Source organism: Caloenas nicobarica, chromosome 6, assembly GCF_036013445.1.
Source record: "Caloenas nicobarica isolate bCalNic1 chromosome 6, bCalNic1.hap1, whole genome shotgun sequence".
In the NCBI taxonomy this organism is placed as follows: Eukaryota; Metazoa; Chordata; class Aves; order Columbiformes; family Columbidae; genus Caloenas; species Caloenas nicobarica.
Window position 1 is genome coordinate 19,522,826 of NC_088250.1, and position 15,726 is coordinate 19,538,551.

General features: G+C 37.1%; 1 protein-coding gene across 1 annotated transcript in view; it reads left to right on the plus strand.

Moving 5' to 3' along the window:
• Positions 1-13,152, plus strand: part of OLA1 (Obg like ATPase 1) — a 101,317-nt gene extending 88,165 nt beyond the window's left edge. The window contains exons 8-11 of the mRNA XM_065638246.1: positions 5,461-5,601; positions 6,284-6,380; positions 8,449-8,571; positions 12,626-13,152. Coding sequence (XP_065494318.1) covers positions 5,461-5,601; positions 6,284-6,380; positions 8,449-8,571; positions 12,626-12,727 — 463 coding nt within the window. The 3' untranslated portion in view covers positions 12,728-13,152. The remainder of the gene's footprint in view (positions 1-5,460; positions 5,602-6,283; positions 6,381-8,448; positions 8,572-12,625) is intronic.
• Positions 13,153-15,726: the final 2,574 nt, after the last annotated feature.

Here is a 15,726-nt window from a genome sequence, read left to right on the forward strand (position 1 = left end):
CTACATGTTGGGATTTTTATTAAACCTTTAAAGGTTTCAATGCCTTACAACAGTCTCATAAGCAAGATGTGAAACTAGATGGAAACTACTGCAAGTTGAGTGTGCAAGACTGGTTGGAAGATAATACACAGAGCATAGTTATCAGTGGTTCGCTTTCCAAATGGAAGAATATCTCATTATGAGATCTGCAGAAGCAGCTGCTAGTTGAATACTGTTATGTATTTCCATTAATGAGCTGGATGATGAGCATTCTTGTTAAATCTGTAGGTGACCCCAAACTAGGAGATGTCCAAGTATGTATAGAACAAAATTAGAATTTAGGAGCATTTCAAGGAATGGAAGATATCATTAGAAAAAAGAGTCTAGGGTGCAACTTCTGAGAATGGTTTTATGCAGGAATAATCAACCATGCAAAGATAATATTAAGAATAGCTAGTCAAGCAGGATCATACAATAAGTTATAAACTGAGCATGAGATAATGTTGCAGTGCTGTCACAAAAAAGCAAATGTCACACTGGGATTTATAAACAGGAGAATCACCTGAAAAATGTGAGAGTTAATCCTCTGGCTATTTTTAATGCTCATTAGGCATTATTATTGAGAGCTCTGAGGAGTTCATTAGGTACTATGTGCTTCCAACTTTAGACCAATTGGAGAGAGTTCAGAAAAAGGTTCGAAATTAGAAGTAATAGGTGGCTTACAAGGAACACTCAAAAAAGAAAAGACCTCTGTTTTTAAGTATGTAGAACACTGCTGTAAAGAAGTAGAGAGTATATTGCCAGCCCATAGTGTATAGGCTCAGTTAAACTATTGCATTTAAATTGAAATAAAGGTGGCTTAGGCTACACATACGGAAAACTTTTCAACAATGGGGAACAAAGCACCAAACAGATTGAGGTTGAAAGGTTTTAAAAATCTGGAGTTGCTAGAACTGCCAAGGAGAAGAGCCTGTTGGAATTGCTGCGTTCTCTTGTTCTCCCTCCTATCTGTAGATTTTTTTTTTTTTTTCAGTCTTTTGTAAGTTTTGACCGCTTAGTTTGATCTTATCTCATTATCTGCATTTGTTTCTTCTTGTGGTGCTGCCTGGTATTTTCTTCTTCCCTGCCATGCTGTTTTGTTTCTGCCGATTTCTACTTGTAGTTCAAGTGTAGAACAGAAATACAATTGTTTCTCTTCCATGGGTTAGATGGGTTGGTTGGTTTTTTTTGGTCTCGCTTGTACAAAATCATACTTTCACAAATCACCTTTCTTCTCAGGGGTCAGTTTTTCAGATCGTCTTGTCTTGAAGGTGTCCACTGAGCTTAAGTTCTCTCTGCAGCTTCTCTCTTCCATCGGTACCTGTGATTTCCATCTGAACTCTGTCTCTCTTCCCAGCTGGGTCTCTCATGTGAAACTCTGTCAAATATTGATTTGTAGTTAATGTACATTCTGTAACATTTGTACCTCTTTATTTTGGTTGTCTGCAGGTTTTGGTTTCTCCTGCCTCAAGATCCATCACCATTTTAAAGCCAAGGCATTCCCTTCTGCACGCCTCCCTTTCTGGTGCTCTTTGCTTACTGGCATTCCCAGTGAGTGGCCTCATTTTCAAATCTTTCTCCAAGGTCTGCTCTGCAGCCTGATTTAATATCAGGAGTTAACTCTGGTACTTGTCCTGATCCTTCTGCCCTTGGAGTCACTGGCTTCTTTCATTTACTTTTTCCTTTTCAGGCGGATGCAAAGTTAAAAACTGGAATGCCCTTAAATGATGCCTTTATCAAATTTTGGAATCTAGAAGTGGCAAGGAAATATCTTGGTCCTCACAGTTTTTCCAAGTTAGTAGTAGATATGCTGACATGCCCTGGTCAGAATTTTGAGTGTTGCCTTCCCTTACAAGTTCTTCAGATCTGGTTTTGTTCTTGTGTCAGGTTTTTACACAGCTGTCTTTTTAATTGAATTTTCGATTCAACTTTTATTTAAAATTTTCTTTTTGCTGTCCCAGAATGAATGGTTGTCTTACTGTCTCTTGGGTCTGTGTTTTTTTCAGAAAGGATATTTCGTTCATTTGTGGTGGCTAGAATCAAATCTCAGTTCAGGAGTGCTCTGTAGGTGCTGTTGGCTCCCCCTCCTCTCCTCAGAGCCGCCGGGAGGGAAGCACCAAGCCAGGGGACGGGCACAGCTCTTGGGTGGCCAGAGGTGCTCTGAGACCCCTCGCTGGCATTACTGAGCAGCACCAGGATCAGCCCTTCTTCTTTCTACGCTACGTTTTGGAATCCGAAATTAGTTTCAACTCTGCTAATAATGGCATTTTTAGAAACCTAATTAGGAAACAGGATATTTTAAATTTCTTTTAGTGTGTGCACTGTTTTCACATAGTTTTCAGCTTACTTTGTCAAGAAGGGTTTTCATCTTGAGCACTTTCTTGTTTCTTAAAGTAGTTTCAGCTGTTAATTATGGTCATTGGTTCTGCCAGTTTACTGTTTGGTTTTTTTTTTTACTTTCATTTTGCTACATTGTAGTGTTGTTTGTGGTTTTGGTTGTGTGTTGTGGTTTTGGTTTGTTTTTTTTTTTTTAATTGAGATTTTCTTAAGGGTTGATAGTCTTTTCTGTCAACCTAAAATCCCATACCCATCATCATTAATTATCAAGTATAACATGAAATAATGGATAGATACTTCAGGATTTGCTTGTTTTAACAAAGGCCCAAATTAGTGTACTAATGCTGTCGTTTTACAGACATACAGCACTTCCATGGAAAAATTATGTGCTCAAATAAAACAGATTTTAGCATTAATTGTTACCATTTGTTAAGAGGATTTTAGTCTGTTTATCACACTTGGTTATCCCTAAGAGGGAAGCAAAGTTGCACTATTACTTCATTGATTATTAGTCAAGTATTTTTGCTTTGGGAAAATTTCATTTAGAAATATACAAGTATTTATATTTGAGTATTTACTTTTTTGTTGTTTTCTTTGTTTTAATCACCATTGAGGGAATTCCTTGGTAGTTTTTAGTAATTCCTGTGACATTGAAAGTCATAAAAGTGAAAGACTCGGGCAAAGAACCCAACTGTCTGTACGGAGTGGGATGCGGTACCTTATTCTTTTAGTGAGGCTGTAGCAGGTCTGATGTCAGTCACTTCAGAGACCTTTAGACCTCAGTGCTCATTTATTGCTAAAATGTACCAGCTCTGCTCCTGCATTATGAAGATCATCTGTCAACACTTTGAGATATTCTCCTTTGTTATTAAGCTTGTGATGCTCTACACTGTCAGGTTTTTTGCCAATTATAGTTAAGGTACAATGGTGTATTCACTGGATCAAAGTCTTACACTGGCGGTAGAGGAATGATTTGTAAGTCTTTATTCATCTGAATTGTACAATAGAATACCTGAGGAATGCAAATAATCCCTCTAAGGACTCAATAGAAAAGCTGTTAAAATGACAGTCTAGGACTATGATTATTCTGAATTGATGTTTTAGCCGAAGTAATTATTTCTTATCTTGTTGTTCCACAATAGTTCTTAGTTTATTAGTTATGATGACCATATTTACCAAACAGAATTTGAATCCAATTTTTGACATTACTTTTATGCTCACTTCACTTTTTCAAGTTTGGATGTTTCATTCTTTCACTTGCTACGTTATTTAATTTGTCTAGAGACCAGTGTTAGAGACTTTCTTAAAAAAAAATAATGTGTGCGCAGATGTTGAAGTACACTGAATAGCAGATCCATTTCTAGATACATTTTCTGTAAAAGGTTGGCATTTTTAAGCTCTGAACTTTGATATCCAGTTTGTTAGCCAAAATAAATTGGTTAACTACAAATGTCAGTTTTAGAAGTGCTGTTAAATGTCACATGCCACATTCAGAAAAGCACCTTAATTGTGATTTTCAGTTCAGACATTTCTGAAGGCAATAGTGTTTCAGTATCAGTCCTGGATAGCAGACTACATTTTCATTGGATAACTGGAGGAAAAAAAAATTAGTATAATGAGGATTGAAAACCACTGATGGGGTATTTACATAAGTAAACGATAGAAGACCAGCCTTATGTAACAAACGTGTGAAAACTGTTGAGCGAACTTTTATATTCTTTGTCCCATCTAAAACCCTACTCAGTGGGCCATGCACTTAATCTCATAATAGCTCTGATCCCCTGCTATTTTCTTTGACAAATGTGTGTTGATGAACTTGTGGTTCAGTTCATTTTTTTCTGAAGTGACATTTGCATTGATTATTTAAAGGTTTGCAGGCCACAGTTTCAAAGCACTTTAGTATAATAGCAGTTAAAACCTTAGTCTAAATCTTGGAGATTAGCAGGACTGAGAAAAAGAACTCAGCAAGCATACAACCCCGTGCTGGATGGTGGGTGCTTCAGGTCTGAAACATCTATGGCACCCAAAATACTGTGTTTTGGACTTTGTGTCTTAGTGCACAGGAAGTGTTCTCAATGTCCCGTGCCTCTGGAGTTGTCTTGCTGAGCATACGAAGTTGTCATTCTTACCATTCACACCTGTTCAGAAATAGCACCTTATAAATAACATGGAACTCCTCACAGGGAATTTATGAATGTCTCCTTTAAATTTAAATGAATAGTATTTGCAGTCATGAATGTGATGCCTGTGTTTAAAGATTGTTTAAACATCAGCTATTGCGGCAAAGATTTTCTTAATTTTTAGTAGGATATTGAACATTCAAAAACTAGCACCGTAAATCTGTAGTTCTAAATTTGAAGTTTGGTTCAACTGAAAAAAAATATATTAGATGTACAGCAAACTATTACTGATGCTGCCAGTTATTGAAGAAGATGATAAATAGGAAATTGGATTCTTTATTTAAAAATAATAGTAGTACAATATCTAGAAGCTTTGTCCTGGGGAGATAGTAGAAAGGTGGGAGAAACCAGTAGAAACACAGCCATGTATTCATTACCTATGGCAAACTACAAGATCAGTAGCCAGGAAAAGCAGGGTGCTGCGTGCCATCCAGGAGTTTGAGTATAGTGTTATTTTCTGTCTGCTAATATCGGCTGCCCTAGCCACTGCGATGCTTCCAAAAAAAAAAAAAAAAAAAAAAGTCAGAGGAAAAACTGAAGACCCCCAGTTTTACTGCATTTGATAAATATCACCGTTGGAAGTCTCAGAAAAATGTTCATCCACAGATCTACAAAGTTTTATTCAGTTAGCATTTTAGATTTCAAGTATTTAAGCTCTACCAAAAACCTAGTTATTGTCTCGAATTATGCCTATTTCTGATAGATGAAATGCCAAACAGAAACCAAGAAACAGTGAAATGTTAATGGAGTACACCTGAAGCAATTGCTGCCTGTTAATGCCTTGACCTTGGAAAGCAATACACAAAAAGATGGCATCATAAAACCGTGCAATTCTTATGAATATGTATGTGCTACTTGATAATAATGAATGTGGTACAGCCATGCATGCACTACAAGATAATGTTGTGCCCTTTGTTGTCTACAGGTTGATAAAAATTAAAGAGTGGGTGGACAAGCATGACCCGGGTGCTTTGGTCATTCCTTTTAGTGGGGCCTTGGAACTCAAGTTGCAAGATATGAGTGCTGAGGAGAAACAGAAGTATCTGGAAGAGAACATGACACAAAGGTTAATTAGCATTCATTTTCCCTACACTTTATTATCAACTATTTCCTTGCAGTAATTTAATTGCTTGCGCTGATAGAATAATAAATGACAGAGTAATTACCATTATAAAGAGAGAATCTTCTCCTTTCTTTACCATGAGACAGAGTGAAAAGATTTATTTTAAATTAAGTTTTTAACTGTCATCTGTCATCTCTGTACAGTGTTTTAATTATAACATAGGTATTAGTTATGTATATTTTTGAGAAGGAATGATCACCAAAACTGTTTCGTCATCCATGGGGAATAAGGACAGTGGAGAAAATTTTGCCATAATTTTTCTGAGGAACTATAATAAATTGTTTCAATATTGGATTTCAGTCAAACAGTTATGCTTTCATGACCTGGAGCCCTGAAAATTGCATGAGACCAAAAGTGCTGCCTGATAGAGTGATTTAAATTTTTCCCGTATTTCTGTAGCCTGCCAAATAAACAACTCAAAATACTGTCTTTGTGATGCAGCAGTAAAAGAGTAGTTCTTCTGCAGAGAGTTCAAAGAAAAAGGCCTCTGCGATTATTGCTGTGTTTAAAAGTAGACCCACTGTCTTCCAAATACACGATGTCTTTCCATGTAAATTGATTACTTGGGGCGTTTAGCTATTTCATGTGTATGTGTTGAATGAGTTGGCTTCATTTTTTTTTTCAGTGCTTTAGCAAAGATCATTAAGGCTGGATATGCGGCACTCCAACTAGAATACTTTTTCACTGCAGGCCCAGATGAAGTGCGTGCATGGACCATCAGGGTAAGATTCATACTTATTCATCAGCTATATCCAGTTCCACACTATTGAATTCAGATTGATATCACTGACTTTGAAGTTTGTCATGGTGGCGGTTAGCTAGTCATTACAGATGAGGTTTTTGTCCAGGATAACTTTAATTATTTGTGAGCTGCTGAACAGTGAAAGTGGAGCTGCATTGATTGAGGCAGGTAACAATTGATTCTGCCTATTACATAGTCTGAATTTCTTCATCCTGTAGAATCTGTCTACCCTCCTCCTGTGGTCAGAGATAAGACGTACCAGTATTGTGCTTGCTTAATCTGTGTGACTGGGTTTGTCTGCAGTGAAATTGATGTTGCTTTTCATTTTGTATTCACTAAGTTTGTTTGGGTTGCGGGTGGTTCATTCCTCCTTTGCTTTGCTCGGATTACATTTTCAGCAATAAAAGCAATATAACATCATTATATTCCTCATGGATACACAGTTAGGCTCCAAAACCTAAAATCAGTGTGCAGTAATTCAGGTCTTTTACTGACTTTAATATTTAGACCTAGTTTAATTTGGTAGCTTGTGTGTTTATCCGGGAGCTTAGGTAATGCCTAAAATTGTATTACGTATTTGAAAGATTGATGTAGAATGATTATAGCCATAGAGATCGACTAATTTATTCCCAGAGGACAGGAAGAGCTGAGCTGTAGTGGTTTGCCTTTGAATGTAAATATGTTAAAATATAAGGATTAGTATTTAAAAATATTTTGAAATGCACGTAGTTACAAACTCTATCTTAAAAATTAGAAAAATGTCAACTTTTGGAGGTGTAAATCTGTCACTGAGCTTTTATTTTTGGCATCAATGTTTATAGTGCTGTGCAGTGAATTTCAGTGCTATATTTAATTTCATTCAATTGAATTAATTTGTTTTCATTAATCAACATAATTTCCAGCAAATGTATATTTTTATTAATACTGCTACAGATGTTTGTGCGTATGTTTTAGCACATTAAACTTATTTTCCTAAAAGCACGTTTATTTTTTTAGCCTTTTCATCTCATCTCCTTTTAAATGGTAACTGCTAGCTAATGTCCCTGAAATAGCTATCAAAATAATATAAAAGCAGAAGTTTTATTGTTCTGATTTTTGCAGTAGTTTTAAAAAGCACATTCTGAAAGTCCACTGTTTTCAGTAGGAGAGATGCTTGCTTTTTATTAGAAAATTTGAAAGCTGGTTTGTCTTAAGACTGATTGTAAGTATCTTTGATTTAATGTGCAAAGATATTTAGTCAGGTAAGCATCAGTGAGTAGCCATATTAACCCAATACATCTTTTATTGTAAAAACTGTGCTTTACACTGTCAGACTCCTTAGCACTTTAACATGCTTTATTAAGCAGCCTTTAGGTCACCATTATTTCTCAAATTTCTCTCCATGGTTGTATGTGCACAGAATGTATGTCCTTGTAATTTAAGGCATACAGTTATAATGCATTCTCCGCTATTGCACAAACTTAAATTATCTTATAATAGTTGCCTGTGATTTTTTATTTTTTAGTGATTCAATTGTTGACATTTTGGTAAGAATACTCATTTTATTCTGTATTAGACTTACTAAATTTATTGTGAAATAAAAATAAGCTACTATGTAGGGCTTGAGATCCATAAATCATTTTTGATGTGGTTCATCAATGAATGTTATCATTTAATTGAAATTATTTGGACGTAAGTAAAAGTCTTGAGTAATTCAGATTTTAAAGTTATTTAAAAATCTCTATTTTCCTCACCTTCTGTATGGAGAACTAAGGATCGAAGTGAATCCCACAACAAAACACAATCATAGCTTCTAAAATCAATACTGCTTTTGAGACCCATTAGGAAAAACAAAGCTGCCCTTCTTTAATATCAGGTGGTTTATCTGTGGTGAAGGCATCTATCTGTATGTCCCAATATTGAGAATTACCCAGCTTAATGCGTGACATTTTAACTGATAGGAAACAAAGTTTCAGCAGATTGTGAAAGCGAACCAAAAGGAGAAACCTCTTCCCTGCAATCAATCTTCTTAAGTGCAATTAATTTTCTTCCGGTCTTTCCTCTGACAGAAAGGGACGAAAGCTCCTCAGGCAGCAGGGAAGATTCACACAGATTTTGAAAAGGGATTCATTATGGCTGAAGTAATGAAATACGAAGATTTTAAAGAAGAGGGTTCAGAAGCCGCAGTCAAGGTGAGCTCCCCATCTTTTTCTCCTCCCTTTCTCTATATGTGCCATTTTTCCAAGTGTGTTTTTCAATGGGAAGAAGTTCTTGGTGCTAAGCAAATCTTAACAGTTACCTCTACCAATAGACCAAGATCTATTTTCATCTTTTAGTTAGGAAAGAATTCAGAGGCACCAACTTACTGAAGAGGAATGCATCTATTTCAGTATCCAAGATAGGACAGTTTATGGACTAAATGTAAACACTAAGACCAAATGCTATGATATTTTTTTCTCTATTTACATGTTAGTGTTTGGAATTTAATAAGCTTTAAAATGAACTTGTTTCTGAATAATCAAATTTTTAAGATGAGATAGCAGACTTTTGAATTGCCTCTAAAATGAAATGCAAGAAATACAGAAAATCTGTTTCTTCTAATAATGTGTCATCTTGTTTTGAGGTTGCAGTTAAGGTATTACAAATGCTGGATGCAAATGGTTAAGAAAATATCGTATTATAAAAATATACCTTTTTTTTTTTTTTTTTTTTTTTTTTTTTAGGATTAGTGGATTCCACTCCTAGACTCCGATAAACATAATTAGAGTCTTAAAATTTACTATTTCAGTATTTAATTCAATCACCCTTCGATGTCTTAGTCAGAAATGCCAGGCCTTACTTGGATTGTTCAGGGTGCCAGTAACAGTTGTATGTAGTCCACGAAAATATAATCGGTGAAGCCTCCTAGCTACTGTCTACTGAATAGACAGTGAATATATTTAATAAAAAACTTTTTTTCTTGAGCTCATGTTTCTTTGTAGTGACACTTCTATTAAGAAGAGTTTCATCCACTTTCTCAACACTAGGGGGCAGAGACTGATTGGCTGCCCAAAGTTGTGCCCTTCTTATAGCAGACAAATTATATCTGATTTGAAGTTATTAAATATGAATCGAACTTGTCCATGGCAAATAAATGTCATAAAAAAAGCTGTTCTTCCCTGGGTTGCTATTACATTATTTGCACCTTCTTTAAGCAGAGAAACTTCCTTTTATTTTATACACGTTTGATTTCTCGTTTGGCATTTTTTGTTTTATTAAGATTTGTATTTTATAAAATTGCAGTTACAAAGAACATTAGTTTGATTTAATCAACCTCAGTACTTGAAGGTTCCTACACACTATGATGTGTTAAAGAATTTAAAAGGTTCAGCTTTATTGTTTGCTATTTGATAGCTTGAAAGGTATGCAAAACTATGATTTCAGATTCAGCTTATTCTCAGTGGTATCACTAAGGAAGATCATACTGAGCAGCGGGACTTTAATAGGTTTGTTTGAACCCCAGGAAGTGAGAGAAAAATATCCCAGTATAATTGGTTCGTTGCAGCGTGTGAACTACCTTATGAAAAGGGCAGTAGAGTTGTAGTTGTAAAGTGAAACCACAGCTATAAATAAATCTAATATTCTGCAGTCAGAAACCACTTTATTTAACCAAGATCCAAATTTTGCCAGCAACAGTTTTTGAAGCTCAAATCTAAGTGTTTTCCCCGAGAAGCTGCATCAGTTAATAATAATATATTAATCTATAAGTATTTTGCTTATATATATATTTTTTTGCATTTCACAAGGTAAGATTCTAGACATCAAGCTTCCATGTTCAAATTATATTTAATGATTAATTTTTTATTGTTATGAAGTGTCTGTAAAGCAAGCATATTTGCATTTGTTACTCCCTTTTAAAATCAAGGTTAGAAAAACCCCCTTGCTTTTAGAAAAATGTGTTCTGTTACTCTAGTCTCTGCTAATTTGCATTTAATACAATGCTTCTTGCCACACACAGTACTAATTACTTTTATATTGCTGGTAAATTTCAAAATCAAATTTGTGAGCTTTCAGGAGTCAACTGAAATAACAGTGATAATGGGAGTTGCTTGCTTTGTATGTTATCAAGTTGATCGATTTTTAAGTTTGATTTTGTGTGTGTCTAACACCAGTACAGCATAACTAATTTAATGCCAGTGCTGTGAACTATACACTGAATAGCTCTGTGTGGGCTTTGTAGTCTACAGGGATATCACATTATTAGCAATCATATCTGCTTAGGCAAAGCTGGCTTCTACAGATGGCTGCTTTCAAGTGCAAATGAACTGGTTAGACGTGTCTTGTTTAATACATACTCAAGATTCACAAATGGGTATTGATTTTTTCAACCAGTGTTTCTGATAGCAATGGAAATGGATTAAATGGTCTCTAGAGAATTTAAAGGAACACTGTCACTTTTAATTAACTGTAAACTGGTAACAAAAATACATAAACTTGCATTAGTTTGTCAAAATGTATTTAATTAAAGAAGTCTATGCCACTTGAACAGTGTGCAATAGCATGCAAAAAAAATCTTCATTGTTACTTTGTGGAGGTCAGTTTTTTCTACAAATATTTGTGAGTAATAAATGTATTCAACTGTAAAATGTCTCTGTACCTGTGCCTGCAGCTTACGCTTGCTGATGATTTTTACAACACTGTTTTATTAGTGTTTATGCCATCAATTAGTCTAATTACTCTTGACTTTGAGCATTATTAGGATCTTCAAAGGAAAGAACTACTAAGTCTACTTGAAAGTAAACCTTTTATAGTCTAAACGAGTTTCCAGGGGAGGGAAATATAAAAACATTTGCAAAGTCCTATTTATTATTTATTGTTAGAGTCATATGGGATAAGGTCAATTACTGCTGTACTATATATTTATTGTCAAGGCTATTTTACCTGCGATTTTCCGTAGGCTCACGTCACTGGTGACAACGTTTAAATAAGGAACGAGAGCAACAACGTTATCGAGCCTCTGAATTCCTAGACAGCAATATGGGGAAATGCGTTGCTTCACAGAGCAGGTTTTGTGAAAGAAAGGTGTCTAAGTTAACTATACCATTAATCTGATCTGTTCTGCTGCAACTAAGGTCATTAGTTAACAGCTTTCCTGTAACGGGATCTTAGCATGCCACCACTGTGACAGTGTCATTGAGAATAATGGCACAGTGAGGTCTTGCATGGAAGCACTTTCTCCTGCAAGAGAAAACTTCAAAACAGGAATGGTTATTGAACTAAAGCAGAAGCTCTCAACTTTTCCATATTGTAGATCACTTTTCAAGATAAATGCTTCTGCAGACCACCTCCCGCCCAGTCTGTCAGTCCTAATGCCACAGCTTCTCTGTAGGCTCTACAATACCAGGTTTAATTACGACTAGATAAAGATAGAAAAATATAACAATAAATTCTGATGCGGAGAGTACAGATATTTAATGGATTCCTTGCCTATTTTCTGCTCTCCTCAAGTACAGCATTTTCATAATGAATTTCCTTTTCATGTCTTTGGTCTGTATGCTTTCTCCTGTATCCTGGTTTCACAGCCTATCTCCTCTTATATCTGTCCTTCTGAAGCAAATTTCTTCTAAAGGAAATTTCTGATAGAAAAACCGAGCCTGCATTTTGTGCTGCTCAGTCCTTCATTATCTGGGCACAAGCAGACAAGAGAGCTCCGCTTGAAGCACGAGGCATGTACGGCTGTGACTCTTGCGTAGTGTTCCCGTCCTGCATTGTGACAGCGCTCGCGTGTCCTTAGCTGGAGCCGCCCAGAAGTCGTTCATACCCCAGTTTAACAGCTGTGCCGCCGTGGTGCAAACTGTTGCCGATCGCCCTTTGCAGCAGTACTGGCGTAGATTCCTGCCGCCAGTGTTTGCCATCTGCAGGTTTTTTAGATGAAGAAAAAGAAAGCCTGAAAGCCAGGAAAAAAAATTGAGTTGTTTTAGTGTCCTTTATCTTAAGACTTGCCAGGGTTTACAGATTTTCCACTATATAATACAGATGGCATTTAAGCACCACCGATTCAGTAGAGGTTAAATTATTTTTGTATATTTTTTCTATGTATGTAAAACCAAATTATGGCAAACTGAGAAGTATTGTGGCTGTCAAACTCTGAAGCTGAAGTAGTACCATTTTTTTACCAAAATGTATTTAAATGATTACAATTGAAAATGCCATAAGATGTCTAATGAAATAACCCATTTTCTTTTTGCCTTTGTTTTTGATTTACAGGCTGCTGGCAAATACAGACAGCAAGGCAGAAATTACATAGTGGAGGATGGAGATATTATCTTCTTTAAATTTAATACACCTCAACAGCCCAAGAAGAAATGAATATCAGATGTTGTTCGTTGCTCAGAAACAAACTGTGCTGCTCCAAAAAGCAAATGAATTTTTATTTAGGATGGGATATCTGGAAACAAAAAGCATACAGTTTTTACCTAGGGAACTTCCCCTCCCCCCAGTGAAATTATTCTTGTTTGTTTTGAATTAAAATATGGCACCTCCAGTGAACATGCAAGTTCACTAAATGTGAACAGCTTTGCATTTCAAACGATTAAGACCCTACTCCAAATTGTAGAAGCTTTTCAGGAACCATATTACTCTCATGATACTTCATTAATCTCCATCATGTATGCCAAGCCTGACACGTTTGACAGTGAGGACAATGTGGCTTGCTCCTTTTTGAATCTACAGATAATGCATGTTTTACAGTACTCCAGATGTCTACACTCAATAAAACATTTGACAAAACCAGCCTTGGTGTGTTTGGGGATGTCTGTATTGACTGACTGTGGTGTGCTGAATGCGATACGGCACCTGGTGGATGCTGATTACAGAATTTTAAGACGTGTATGATACAGTAACTGGCAGTGTGGGGCAGCTGCAATTGTATCTCGAAAGTGAGTCTTTCATGGGAATCAGGAGATTAGGATGCCGATGATTTGCCTCAAAAAAGTTAATGAATTTGTAGATGGACATTCACTGAAAGATGATGTAAGGATAATAAGAACAATGCAGCATAAATGATTTTAACTGGGGAGAGAAAACGTATGTAGAAAAATCATGTTGAGACTGAAGCTTTTTTGTTCAAATTATTCTGAAAAAGTGTTTTTTTCTGGCCTTGAAATTATTAAATTGTGGAGGCTGGAGCAGCGGTGCCTGTTGTTGTGTGTTGACGTCTCAGGTCTGGTTTCCAGGCCAGTGAAGGGTGACACCGATAGTGCTGTGAAGGAAGAGGTCACGCTGTGCTGGGTGGGTAAGTCATTCTGCTCAAGTGAGGCTCCAGCCGGGAGTGCTTTTTTACCCCTTTAACCGTAAGGGAGAGCTGGTCTCTTTGGCTAATACAGAAAAACAAGTTGTTGGCAAAAATAAACCCAAGTTTGCGCTTTTAATGCAAGCTGTAGCATTGCCCTTGCTTGCGGTGTGTTTAATGTATTTAAGACAGCCCGGCCTCTTCTGAAGTGCCTGGGGTTTCCTCTGCAGATTCAGCGGGGTCAGGGCTGGGAGAGGCGCTGGTGTTCCCTGTGATGTGTTGGGCTGCCAGGCCGCTCTGCTTTGCTATCAGCTTGGAAAAGACAACTCCCCACTGCCCAGCCTCCCCGCTGTGTTCGAGATACTGGGAGCACTGGTCAGGTCCTGCTTGGGGGCTGCCCGTGAAATGCCACCGATGAGCCTCATGGCTCGTTTCTGAAAGAGTGAGACACGGGTCACCCAGAGCCGCGAGGCTCATTGTTGGCAATTTGGCATCATGCCTCCAATTGCACCAAGGAGAAAGAGGGAGGGCAGATGACTCCAATAGTGACTTGCTGACTTTGTTTTAAAGAGCATCTCCTTTTTTCTTGGTGGCAGGAGGAGGGAGAGTGTTGCAAAGCAGGGAAATTAAGACTTCAGATGTTTTGGAACCCCTGAAATTCCTTTTTGTATCATCTCCCTGGTGCAGCTCATGTTTGTTCTTGGTGTTATTTTGATGTTACAGAATTGAGAAAAGATTAAGACCAGAAAATCTTGTGTTAAAAGTCAAATCCAAAAGAAAAGGGAGCATACCTGTTTCTCTGGAAAGTCGTTGAGGTGCTGCTAGCAGAGAAGGGCTCGTGCTGGGTTTTAGACACAATCAAAGGTACATGAGAAGTAGAGTCTGTGTTGGTGACCTCTTCACTGCACTAACACCCACTGAAACATGTTCTCTTGTCCTGTCTGAAATTCGTTCTGGTTTTTGAGAATATCCCCATGCTCCCTAATTATTACACATCAGTGAAGCTGTTAGCAAGGACAGCACAATTAATGGATTGCTTTGTATTTTTGCATCTCTTAGTTACATATAATAAGCCATATTTGCTTAGATTTGAATGTGTGTACTTCATGATACCTCTCTGTTCTAAAAATAAAAAGAATTACAAGTTGAACTAAGTTGTTCTTGATAGACAGGGAATTTTGAAGTTATTACATTATTCTGAAAATAGAAAACAAAATATTTGCCACATCTTCTTTAAAAATACATATTCTATAACGTTTTATGTTTCAGCTTATTTACTTGCCTGAATAGTTTATCTCTTCAGCTGTTTTAGCTAATGTTCTTTTAACTACTGAAGCTAATCAATTATTCCAGAATAAAACCAAGTTTTAATAAAAGAAAGAATAATCTGATAAGCTCCGTTACTGCTGTCACTGGTGACTTGTGGCAACTGCCACATTAAATATGTGCAGACTGTGTTTCTCCTCACTGGGTCTCTGCATTTAAGATAATGCAGCTCCTAAAAACTTGAGGATAAATGTGACAAGTTTCAAGCGCTCTGTTTTAAATAGAATTGTGATTTCATTTAAGCCAAGCATACATTATTTATGCATTTCAACCTGCACAGGTGACTCCAGGTGCAATATATCCATGCTATGCACATTTGCTATTTAAGGAAAAAAAGTGAAATCTGCTTGCGTGCTCTTCACTAAGTCTGAGTGATCTGTACTTGCTGGAGATGATGGGGCTGAGTAGAAGGAGACGCTTTGTTTCTCCAGCTGGAGAAGGGTAAGAAAATGTTGTAGGCACCACTCTTCCAAAATACGGAAAGCAGTGAGTTCTGCGAAGGAGGAGGAGCACTGAGCCTTCCTCTTACCTTGCACTCCTCATGGCCTAATAGCCATGGTGTTGCTGGCATGTGTCTGGGATTAAACAGATGTTGTGGAACAAGGAAATCGCTGTCACCTGCCTCCAAACTGACCAAAAGAGAGCGTCTGAAAGTGATGCGGAGATGTGGGTGACGGCAGCGGTGCCTGCACTGGCACGTGGGGTGGCTCCAGGAGGGATCTGGAGAGCGAAGCGGTTGGCACGGGGACCT